The sequence below is a fragment of the Odocoileus virginianus genome, chromosome 19, assembly GCF_023699985.2.
Source record: "Odocoileus virginianus isolate 20LAN1187 ecotype Illinois chromosome 19, Ovbor_1.2, whole genome shotgun sequence".
NCBI lineage: Eukaryota > Metazoa > Chordata > Mammalia > Artiodactyla > Cervidae > Odocoileus > Odocoileus virginianus.
Genome location: NC_069692.1, coordinates 6,723,779 through 6,737,096, shown reverse-complemented (window position 1 = coordinate 6,737,096; position 13,318 = coordinate 6,723,779). Strand labels below are relative to the sequence as shown.

General features: G+C 35.8%; 1 protein-coding gene across 3 annotated transcripts in view; it reads right to left on the bottom strand.

Annotated features, from left to right (window-relative positions):
- BCKDHB (branched chain keto acid dehydrogenase E1 subunit beta) overlaps positions 1 to 13,318 on the bottom strand; it is a 271,343-nt gene that overhangs the window by 47,165 nt on the left and 210,860 nt on the right. Inside the window, exon 10 of one of the 3 annotated variants that reach the window (XM_070449827.1) lies at positions 4,453 to 4,707. The exons of the other annotated variants lie outside the window; for them this stretch is intronic. Coding sequence (XP_070305928.1) covers positions 4,453 to 4,707 — 255 coding nt within the window. The remainder of the gene's footprint in view (positions 1 to 4,452; positions 4,708 to 13,318) is intronic. 3 annotated transcript variants of the gene reach the window in all.

Here is a 13,318-nt window from a genome sequence, read left to right as displayed (position 1 = left end):
ATTAATTGCCTTTCTTGAGCCTCAATTTCCTATCTATAAAAATGAGCATAACAGATACTGTATTGAGAAGCTGAAAGGATTAAATAACAGAAGGTGTGTAAATTCCCAGCAGAGCAAAGAGCACACAGTAGATGTGAAGCGTTATCTCCCGTCCTCCACCCACCCCACCCCACCCCAGCCCTGCTCCTGGTGCTCCCCCCACTGTTAAGAGCACCCAGGTAAAGCCATGCCCAGTACACAAAGTCATTCCGAGGACTCCCTTACATCGTCTAGATGTTTGTGAGGTCTGTGATGATTTTCCTACTTTCATTGCCAATACTGGTGATTTATGTTTTCTCTGTCTTTTAAACGGTCAGTCTTACTAGCAGATTATTAATTTTATTAATCCTTCCTAAGAACCAATTTTCTTTTTCTGCTTTCTTTGCTTTTTTAATTCCTCTATGGTCTTTTTTCTATTTTATTGATTTCTGTTCTTATCTTTATTTTCTTTTTTCTACTTACTATAAGCTGTACTTTGCTTTTCCTGAAGGTGGAAACTTTGAACGTTGATTTAAGGTTTGTTTCTTGTTGTTGTTCTTTCTAATATATATATATATATATATATATATATATATATATATATTATAAAATACAATTTATGGTTATTTTTATTCCTCTAAGCACTGTTTTAGCTGCTAAGCACAGATTTTGTGTAACATGTTCACTATCATTCATCCACTCGATGGATGTGAGTTTGAGCAAGCTCCGGGAGTTGGTGATGGACATGGAAGTCTGGTGTGCTGCAGTCCACGGGGTCGCAAAGAGTCGGACACAACTAAGAGACTGAACTGAACTGATTATTCATTTCATAAGAGTATAATTGCTTGTTACTTCTTTCTTGACCCATCATTATTTAGACTTTTATTTTTAATTTCCACATGCTTGTTTATTTTCTAGGCTTTTCATTGTTATTAATGTCTCATTTAATTTCATTGTAGTCAGACAACATTATGAACAATCTAAAATGCTTAGGCCTTATTAGAAGTTGTTTATGGTGTAACATATGGTCTATCTTGGCAAACATCCTATGTGCACTAAAAGAATGTATGTTCTGCAGCTTTTAGTTACAGATTTAACAACTGGTGTTCCTTTCAACATGAATTCAAAAGAATTTCCTTTTGTATTACATTTCTTGCAGTACAGGTCTGATGGCAGTGAATCCTCTCATTTTCCATTTATCTGAATTTTTCTTTTTCCTCTATTTTGAAGGACAGTTTGACAGAATGTAGATTTTCAGGTGATTAGGTTTTTTTTTAATTCCAACCTTTTAAAAATGTCGTATGTTGGCTTTCATTGTTTTTGATTAGAAATAAGTCATCACTTCTAATGTAATTCCCTATACGTGATATTTTAGGTTTTTTTTCCTCTGGCTATACCGTATTTATCTACAGATTCTGTCTATGTTTTTGGATTTCCAATCTCTCTCCTTTCCCTCAATTACAATATGATCTTTGCAACAGTATTAATAGAATGTAATTGAGGACTACTCCTATCATCATTTGAAAGAAGTAATAGCCAATACAGAACTAAAAAGAAAATCATATACTAACTTTCTGTTCAATGATTACTGAGTTGGTGATTAAAATTACAGTAAAATCTGAATCACATCTGAATCAAATGTAGCATTTATCCAAGAAACTAAAAGAGAAGTGGTTCCTAGTTACTTTCATAATTATATAATCAGCCTTGGCTATAGAAGTTCTAAATGTTACACAAAATATGGTGTCAAGAAAAAGGTAAAGAAAAATAATAATAATAATAACATCACACCATAAGACACTGAAATCACTCATCCAGGGCATTTTTGTCCTATCTGATCAATTTTTCTATTTTTGTCTGCTCAGTAAGATATTCTGAAGCTATGGTCAGAAGTACATGTTTTTAGACTGGTGTTTTTTGACCACAATTACATTCATTCAAGGAACAAGAAGATCCCTGAGGACAGAGAAGAATGAAGGGGGCAGAGAGGGCTAGAAAATAAGGAGTTAGAGTTTCACTGTGAGGGTGACGGGACACCACGGGGACAAGGGATTGCCATGATCTCATCTGCATTTTGAAAAGGCCATTCAAACTACTCTATAGGAAGCACTTCTGAGAAGAAGGTGGTGGTTTTCACTCATGTAACAAAGTAAAAGTGTTAGTTGCACAGTTGCCTCTGACTCTGCGACCCCACGGACTGTAGCCCACCCAGCTCCTCTGTCCATGGGATTTTCCAGGCAAGAACACTGGAGTGGGTTGCCATTCTCTTCTGGAGGGGATCCTCCCGACCCAGGGATCAAACCAGGGTCTCCTGCATTGCAGGCAGGTTCTTTAACCACCTGAGCCCCCAGGGAAGCCTGGGGTAACGGAGGTATTAAGTTAAATGGTTGGGTTAGAGGCTTGTTTTTAAGAGTCCTGCTCCACCAGGTGGACTGAATGCAGGGTGTAAGGGAACGTCAGGCATTAATGAGGCATCCCAGGAGGCTCAGATGATAAAGAAGCCGCCTGAAATGCACTTTCTTTTCACTTTCCAGCTTCTGAGGGGAACACTGAGAAAATAGTAGGGTTGGGGTTTTTTTTTTGACAGACTTAATAGACAGCCAAATTGAGAAGGAAGTAAGCAACTGGAAATTTTGGAAAATGGAGAAAAGGATAAAGGATAAAATTAAAATAATTCATAATATAAACCCTCTACCTAGAAAGAAATATCTGCTAATATTTTAGAATATTTCTTTTGAACCTCACTATATGAATTTGAAAAGTAACCTTCTTTAAATGATTTTATCAAAGAATGACTATAAAAAGCAAATATAACTACAGTATACAGCAGAAATTCTCTTTGATGAGTTATTTTAGCACGATGGTTTCCCTGAAGAATCCAATAAGAATTATCCATCAATGAAAGTACTAACATGTGGGATAGTATCTGTCATCCCTAAAAACATTCAAGTAAGTTTTCTACTATAGCAAACCAAGATGCTATATGAACTGACCAACTATACCAAGAGACAAATTATTTGTTAGCTATTTATCACTTCAGATTACAAATGATCACTATTTTATAAAATTTATTATCACTACATGTTTATTCATTGGTCCTGTTTGCAATTAATCAGTGCAATTTGATAATTACTCCACCTGCTGATATAACTGGCAAGCTTACTATTTTAAAGAACAAAAATAACAAATTCAACATTGTACTGTATATAACCCTCAAGGGACTCATGGAATCAATGAAAAGTTGACTGTTTTTAGCTTAAATTTTAGACTATGCAATGAAATGTTATATGCAACTATATTATCTAAAAATGCCTTACTAGAATCATAAAAAATATCACTTCAAGAAACTTCTCTCCCTCACCAAAAAAAAAAAGGAGGGGAGGATTGAAAGTTCTAAACATATACAGACTGGCCATTCAATAATCCATTAGCAATGAGGATTTCACCAACTCTTATTTTGAGAAAACAGCTTCATACTTGTTCACCTGAATTTTAAAACGTGAGATCTATTTATGACACACAGTTATATTCTGCCCCTTAAACAAAAGGACACTTAGCTACTCATGTTCCCTAACCCTCTACCCTGACCTTAGGCTTCCCAACACTATGTGTTACTTCAGCCACTCCATAAATGAACAAAGACCAGGAAAGGAAAACCATAACGTTCAGTCCCAGAATAATTTGTAAAAAGGCTGGGCAGTTTCACAAATATTTTGCCTGGATTTAAGGAAAATAAATGTATATTTATTTGGGGTATATATATACCCCCAAAAAAGGTGCAATGCAATAGAAGTTGGTCTAACAAAATCCTTAAGATGAAGTGTAGTCTGTACAACACAAAATGTGGGAGAATGTACTTAATGCCATGTACCTTTCAGCAGCACTTTATGAACTGAAGATCATTCAGGAGAGGTACTTACGCCATAGGCTTACACCCATGATTCCAGTGTCTTTTGCAAGCAGTATTCTCATTTACCTTATTTTAAATACATACTTAAAGTATTTTATTTATTTATTCCTAAATCTATGTTTTCTATGAGATCTTGATCTTGCCAACAGAGTTTCTCTCATCAAGGCATTTTTCAAAAACATACATCCCAAAGTCAGTGTGCCATTGAATAAATTTTTATAGAATCATTTCAGTTTTTAATAATACAATTCAATGTAATGAAAATAAAGTTTACTGAAAGACTAAACATACTGAAACAGTTAGTGGATCTCTCCGGATCCTTAATTTACTGTTAGGGAACAATGAAATTTTTTTCCCTTTGGCAATTATTTCAAAAAGCCAAACTTGCAAAAAAACAAAAGTTGTTATTGATATAAAACGTCATTTATCATTCACTGATTGGTAGATCAGCAAAAAGTTTTTTTTTTAAGGCACATAATTATATTTTTGGAGAAGGCAATGACACCCCACGCCAGTACTCTTGCCTGGAAAATCCCATGGATGGAGAAGCCTGGTAGGCTGCAGTCCATGGGGTCGTGAAGAGTCGGACACGACTGAGCGACTTCACTTTCACTTTTCACTTTCATGCACTGGAGAAGGAAATGGCAGCCCACTCCAGTGTTCTTGCCTGGAGAATCCCAGGGACGGGAGCCTGGGGGGTTGCCGTCTATGGGGTCGCACAGAGTTGGACATGACTGACGTGACTTAGCAGCAGCAGCAATTATATTTTCATCTCCATTCTGTGCATAACAGAAAAAATTAAACACCTAGTTTGGGGGAATGAGACATGTTTTAAATTATTTTCAATATGTTTGGTACTTGTTGACATTTTCAAGCTATTAAAGATGACAATTTCCAACACAACAAATACCAAGTCATTTAATAATTTCCAGGTAGTTTGCCAATAACTAAAAATAAATTACATGTAAGAAAAAGCAGCAGCAGCCATTAGCAAAAATAACCCATCTTAAATTTTTCTTTAACATTATATTTAAAATAAATAATCACTGAACAATGAAATGGCATTAATGTTCTTGAGTTTCATTATGTTTTTTATCTCTTGGACATTTATGAGATCTAAATTTGATTTGCTTTAATTTAATAAGAATCCTTCTTATATACTTCTAATTCCACTATCACTAATAATGTACTTAAGATTTAATTGTAAAATGTAGTAGGTAATGTAGTCCCATAAAGTAGCATAAATAGGTAACAACTTGGTTTTCTATCTTGGCTTGCATGAAATTAGTTGACTCCTGCTGTCCACCTTTGGAAGATAAAGTATACAGTAACCTTTATTCCACTACCAGCTCAAGTCTTATCTGTTTCTATGACAATCTTCCCATACAGACAATGGGAAATGAGAACTGATAGAAACAAGAACAACTATTTTAAGAGCTGGCCCTAGTGGGCCAACAGAAGTGGATCTAATTTCCCAACTCTCTGTCAGTTCCTCTCTCTCCCTAGCCAGACACAGAAGCTGGAACTCTACGGTCACTTACTCTACACACTGAGCATTTCTTCAGATACATATACCCTGATACAAATGCCAGCTCCATCGGATGTACAGATGACCAAGGGTTTCATGAAAATCAATGCAAATATGAAGTCACACTTAAAATGCTTGACTTGCAGATGGCACAGAAAGATCAACATTATTACAGGTCATTATACCCCACACCTGTGACCCCCCCAAAACAAAATAAATTTTCACTAACAAAATCTTCACTGATAACAAAGGTCTTTATATTTTATCTATGAAACAGTTATCATTTTTAAAATGCCAGAGACAATAGCCTGTTGGCTTTACTGTTATAAGGGAAAGGACTTTCAACAAACGAACTAGTATCCACCTGATAAGTCCATCTTTCCTTTCCAGTATCTCAAGGGAAGCATCTCTATTTGTGTAACCTGGAATTCTGTTCTCTCAAGAAACACTGTTTTAAGGATATTTGTCTCCAAGGAAAACAAATTTATTAGCCAGGTAAGCAAATGAGCTAAGGCTTCCTTCTAAAAGAACTTTTTCAATAGAAGCAACACAATGATGATGCTAATTATAACTCTATTTTCCATTCTTAGCTAAATGCTACTTCGGCAATGAACAAGTAATATTTTGTCTCAATTTTGAGTAATAAGGCAAGCAGTAAGAAAACTCATATTAAAGGAACTTTTCAACTATTTAGCAAATTTCTTCAAATGGCATAATCAACATTTCAAAGTGGGGTTTCTTTTTTTTTTGGAAGAGATTTGTTCTGAAGGAAAAAAATCAGAATCGGGCTTACTCTTTGGAGAAATCATTATAAAATGTTTTATGGGCTCTGCTTGTTTTTGTTCTTCTCTTGATATTTGAAAAGGACTGTCTTTCTTAATTATGTGTCATAATGATCCCCCTCATTTCAACTTTAGCAAATTATCCTCCAAAAGTATCATTAAAACTACTGTTAAATATGCTCTCCTTGGAGGAAATTAACAATGTAGGCAGAAGCTTCACATATAACACTCTACTCCACGATACCATTTTAAGAAACCATCAGTAAAAAGGTGAAATCAGATACATACACTTTGTACTGATAGATGATCAAATTTTAAAATGCTTTTCAAATGGTATTAAGTAATTCTATAATTTTTTTAATATCATTTTTGATCAACCATGTGAAAAGAAAATATATGCCTACATCCGACCTCAATCCTTTAACTTCCTCTAGTATTACAGGGCACTTATGATTCTTGTCTAAAAGGATAGTGCAGAATTATAACTTTGCTGCAAAGATCCATGGGCTTGCTGAGACCAGCATAGAGAATACTGTCAAGAAAAACAAAGAGGAAGAAAGGGAGGGAGGGAGGCAAGAAGGAAGAAAAGGAGAGAAAGAAGATACTATAACTCTCTGAAAGGCTAAGAAGATATCTAGGTAGCATCCAGACCAACAGGCGTCTTCCAGCTTCAACTGTACCTTCCATGACTCAATGTGAATATGGGTTAATCGATGTACTAGTTTTCTAAAGTACATGGATTTTATTAAAATGAACATTATTTATTAGGTAAATTGATAGCTGCATACATAATAAAACATTCCATCATCATAAAAGACTATTTTTACCTACATCTGTATAGTACTTCATTATTTTTTAAGGTACCAGAATTATGTTTTTGGAACTGCCACAGGAAAGCTGGTTTCAATAAAGTATAGGATGGTGTGATGGTGAAATATTATTCACAAAATACATTCAACTGGGTCTGCCGTGCACACTGAGGTAGAAACCTATGCCCAGAAAAGTTCATGGTTAAAAAGTGAAAGCATAAATTTATTGTCAGAGTGCAGAGGCTGGAGATTCTTCCATAATGAGCTGCAAAGGTAAGACTAAATTTCAATTTTCTTAACTGTGAATACAAATTGAAATAACCATTGGTACTATTTTTTAAAGGCAAGTAGAATAAAGGAGGAAAGTTGTGCTAGGACATTTAAAATTACAAGTCATCTCAGGGAAAACAGATTGTCTGACTGATCCAGAAAGCATTCAACAGTACAGGCATAGCAAGTATTTCATCCTACCTGCATTCTAAGCTGCATATTAAGAATTAGTTCAGGAAAGAAACACAAAAATGTAGTTATTTTGATGGTGAACTAGTCCTATCAAGAGACAGGAAATAGTCAGAACTTGCTTTAAACAATGGCATAACTATAATTGTGTATGTTATAAATGTAAATTTTGAAATGTTACTCATCTCAGTGCACTTCTTAAAACACAAATAATTAGATGCTTTTGATGGTACAGACATGAATTATCCTTTCACCTAGCAATTTTGCTAAAGACAAATTGATTCATGGTGCCATCTGCAGTATGAAACTATCTTTAATAGTAAACATCATTGTATGATCCTTTCAAGGATTAAAAACAGAAAGTAGATCTCTTCAAATGGATCAAGAATTAAAAATAAAATCCCTTCTTCAAAGTAATTTTAAAGAATATAATCAAATACTCAGCACTTCCCCAATCAAATGTAATTTTTCAGACATTTCTGCAAATTAAAACAACCTCTTGAACGCTTTCATTAATATTGATAGATTTTTTTCAAATCAAAACAATTATAAATTACATGATTTCTGTTTATAGCTTTCATTTTTAACTGCTTGTTTTGGCAGTTAAGTGTTAATTGTAGCTTGTCTTAATTTTCATAAGTGTTTAGATTCAAATTGAGCAGAAAATTCATTAGCAGTAGTTAATCTCTATTTTCACGTCTATTTTCAACTCAACCATGTTTTGGCGAGCTGTGAACTCATTCATGGAAAGAGATGACGGGCCTTGTAACAACAAGTAAACTAATCTGAACTATAAATTTAATTATTCAAATTACCAAAATAAAACAAACTTTCAACAGCAGCAACTTTACTGCCCATCAAGAGGCTGACAAAGTAGCTGAGAAATTTAGTTCTATCTCCAGAAGGCTGACCAGCCCTTGATGGTGAATACAATGCAGATAAAATCTGCCTAAAATATCTTGCCTGACTTAATATGCTTCTCCATATTTGCCTAGGACATTGTACAAGGTGGCCAAGAAGATTGACCACATCGTGGATACATGCTCTGGCTGTCTCTCATTTACAAATTTTAAATAACCTTATTGTAATTTGAAAAATATTAAGACAAGGCCATACATGACAAAATTATTTTTTTAATATGTGAGAAACTATTTGACACCAAATAAGAAAATGAAATATTTAAATCAGTTGTAATTCTTTTTGATAATACAACCAGATGTTCAATAATTACTGCTTCCGAAGGCAACTACAACTCTCTAGGTGATGAAATACAATTTAAAGATATAAAATCACAGACATCAGTAACTTTTTTAAATTTTTTTTTAGTATAGCTGAGTAACAATGTTACGTTAGTTTCCGGTGTACAGTAAAGTGATTCAGTTATACATATACATGTATCTTTTCTTTTATAAATTATTTTCCCATTTAGGTTATTAGAGTGTGTTGAGCAGAGCCGCTTGTGCTATACCTGTAGGTCCTTACTGGTTATCTATGTTAAATATAGTAATGTATAAATGTCAATCTCAAAACGAAATTTTAAAAGAAAGTAATGCCTTAGGTTCTGAGAACCTATGTTACTCATTAAATAGTCTGTTCATTCTATGAAGCTTCATTGGTAACTATTTAAAAGTAAATGTTTCCTTTAGCCTCACTAGACAATTATGAGGAGGAAAAAAGCACCAGTAGATTATTCAAAAGAAGTAACTCCCTGCCAAAAGGACAGGAAGTAGAAATGTGAAATTCTACAGTGCAGAATATCAGTGCTTATTTCAGAGGTTAACTCAACAAATACAAAGCAAATCCTTTTTTTTTTTTTTTTTTTTTTTTTTTGTGGAGGGATGGGGAGCTGAGGACACCAAATTGGAGTGGTGATATCCAAAAGACATTTCAATCTAGCAGGCTTTGTAACTAGGATTTCTATATACAAGGCAGCAAGAATATCATTCTTCAAAGAAACTGTCAACAACAGTGATGCCTGGGGACAAACAATTTATTTAAATTATTTATTGAGCACCTGCTTAGTGTCAGGCAAGGTTCTCAGGCACCAGGCTTACGGGAGCAAACATGAAGCTTGCCTTCTTTGGAGGCAAGAAAGACACTAAACAAATCAATAAGACACCTGCACACATTTCTCAGGCTACGAGGGCAGGAAGACAGAGCTGTGTGATGGAGAAGACTCTGGGTTGTGGAGCTCCTGTTCACGCGGCTCCAGGGACCCTCTGTGGAGATGCTATTTCCAAACTGAGGTTCCTGGAGAATCCATATATTCCTGTAAATAATGTCTACCTCGTGATTTAGGACTACATTTTTGTAACATAACCTTTCAGTTGAATACATTTATTTTCAAACATTCCAGCAGAATTAATTTTTCCCATCTGACTGGAAGATCTCTTGGTCCTAAGAGGGAGAGACAGGAGTGGTCTGGGACATCACCAAAAGGACACAACAAAATACCAACTGGAGTTTCCAAAGAAAGGGGTAAAAATGTGCAGGAAATTTGTTGAAAATGCACCTTTGACTTCAAAGGGGACTACTTCCAACTGGAAAAATATTAAGGATTGTATGAGAGAAAGTGAGCACTTTATCATTGCCCAGAGAGATGGAATGCGGATAATTTTTTTTTCTGACTGGCTTATGTCCAAAAAGATTTCAAAAAGAAAGATGGCAGTCCAATGTAAAGCTAATACCAAAGAAAGGAAGAAAAATCAGCAGGGGACCCAGTGTTGGTATCATTTACATACTATTAATGTTAGTTTCAGTATCATTGACTGTTTAGCCTGGGAAAATGAAATAATCTGAATGTCCCAATATTATGCTGCTTTCACTTTTATAATAAGAGCAATGAATCAAACATACCATGCATGTGGGGAAAGAACTAACCTGAATAATAACCAAATCTATGTGCTGGGGTTTCACTGGTTTTAAAGCTATCCCACATCACAAACCTGAGTTAAGAATTACCACTATGAATGAGAAGTCTCAAAACTCAAACATACATGATGAAGAAACCACACCAACGTGAAATATGAAATTTAAAAAATCAATTTTATGAGCAAGCTCCAGATTGGTGATGGACAGGGAAGCCTGGCATGCTGCAGTCCATGGGGTCGCAAAGAGTCAGACACAACTGAGCAATTGAGCTGAACTGAACTGATGAAAGCAAAACGAGCTTTCTTATTTAAAACAATTTAGAAAGAATTAAAAGACTTACAATATTTTGTGAGATATCTCATGATAAGAAAGCTCTTAATTATCAATACTATAAATTATGATATATATATACATATAAAATAAAGAAATTATAAGGAAGAAACTAAAAGTAATGGAAATTTTTACTTTTACTTTTTTCCTAAGCCTGAAGGCTCAGTGGATGGAGAATGTGCCAGCATTGCAGGAGACATAGGAGATGGGGGTTTGATCCCTGGATCAGGACGATCCTCTGGAGTAGGAAATGGCAACCCACTCCAGTATTCTTGCCTGGAAAATCCCATGGACAAGGAGCCTGGCCAGCTACAGTCCAAAGGGTTACAAAAGAGTCGGACATGACTGAGCGACTAAACATACATATATGTATATTTTTTTTCTTTTCACAGAAGTGGGCAAGTTAAGCACCTGTAGGCTTGCCTAGTGAGTTTTTCATTATGCTACAATGTTTTAAACTATTCTTTCAACGGTTTTAATAAATCCACAACGTCCGGTATAACTCATTCAACTAGGGCTTCCCTGGTGGCTCAGTGATAAAGAATCGCCCGCCACTGCAGGAGATACAAGTTTGATCCCTGTTCTGGGAAGATTCCACGTGCCTCAAGGCAACTAAGCCCGTGAGCCACAGCTACTGAACCTGTGTTCCAGAGCTTGGGAGCCGCAACAACCAAGCCCATGTGCTACAACTACTGAAGTTGGTGGGCCCTAGGGCCCGGGCACTGCAACAAGAGAAGCCACTTCAGTAAGAAGCCAGTGCACTGCAAATAGAGAGTAGCCCTGCTCATCACAGCTAGAGAAAAGCCTGCAAGCAATGAAGACCCAGCACAACCAAAATTAATAATTTATTCAGCTATATTCCTGTTGCAATTGATAACTGCTTCCAGTATTTTACTAATCAAATGCATGGCACAGAGAAGAATGCCCTCACCCATTTCTGTGTGTAACTCTAACCTGAGGAGGCATAGAATTCCCAAGTCAGTCTTGATACACATTACCAAACTGATTTCCTGGAAAGATGAGTCATCAGTTTCTACATTCACCCTGCACCATCTCAACAATAAAAATAATTTGTGTTTAAGTGGTACCACTTTTATGGGTAACATAGAATAGTAATATCCCATTTTGAAATTTGCATTTTTAACCATAAAAGTGATGTATAGTTTCATGTTCTAAAAATAATCTGCCTCTGACCTTTAAATACAGGGCTATTAATTTCCTTATTGATATTTAAGAATGTTTAGCACAGTACACATATTTACCTTTGCCATATGTTCCAACACTTCTTCAGATGTCATTCTCCTTTTAACTGTGCTTGCTTTTGTCACACAAATATTTGTCACTTAATGCAAATACTTTAATCTCTGATAATGTGATTGACCCTACTGCATTTTAATTTTTTGCTCAAAAAATTTCTTGCCCACATCAAACAGTTATTTTCTACATTTTTCCTTTAAAGTCTGTAGTTTGGTTTCCTTTTCTTTTTCTTTTCTACTTTATTTATTTAATTAATTTTTATTGGAGTAAGCTGCTTTACAACACTATGTTAGTTTCTGCAGTACAGCAAAGTGAATCAACTACATGTTTACAAATATCCCCTCTATTTTGGATTTCCTTCCCATTTAGCAGAGCTCCCACAGAGGAGAGCTCCCTGTCCTATACAGTAGATTCTCATTAGTTATCTATTTTATACACAATAACAATAGCATATACATGTCAATCCCAATCTCCCAATTCATCCCCCCACCCCTACCTGGTGTCCATACATTTGTTCTCTGTATCTGTGTCTCTATTGTGTTTTGGAAATAAGATCATCTATACCATAGCAACCCACTTCAGTATTCTTGCTTGGAGAATCCCATGGACAGAGGAGCCTGTGGGCTACAGTCCATAGCTCACAAAGAGTCAGACATGACTGAAGCGACTTAGCATGCATGCACCCATACCATTCTCCTAGATTCCACATGTATGCATTAATATAGGATATTTGTTTGATTCATTTATAGTTTATCAGGGGAACAGAAAACAAAAGGTAGGTTTCAGACATTGAAAACCCGACTGCTAGCTGGATGGAGGTGGAGGGAGAGGATATGGATGGGGAGAAGGGAGGTTAAGGAGAACAACAAGAAAGGATTCGAATTGAGAAAATGGCATCCCATGCTCAGCAAATAACACTGCAAGAGTGAGCCCATTTCTAACTTTATTCCTCCTCTTTCACTATAAGTCATATTTCTTGAAATAGTCATCTCTATTTAATTCTTCACCATTCAATCACGAGACCAAATACAATGGGAGCTACATGTGCTTTTTTCAAAGTCACCAGTGTCTTCTGGTTTCCATACCCAAGGTATGACCGTCAGTCTAGCTGACAAGCTGGGAAGCAGTTAATATTGTTGGCCACATGTTCCATGGTAAAAGTCTCCCTGCTGGTCTTCGGCAGTGGCTCTCTCCCCTCCGCTTCCTTCTTTCCAGTCACTCCATCCTACCCTCCCCTACAGCTCTCCTTCTCGGCTCATAAATGTTGGCAAGGACCGCTTTAGTAACTCCCCTTCTTAAGACTATCCTTTTCCTGTGTGATCATACCATATCTATATGACCTCAGCCATCAACA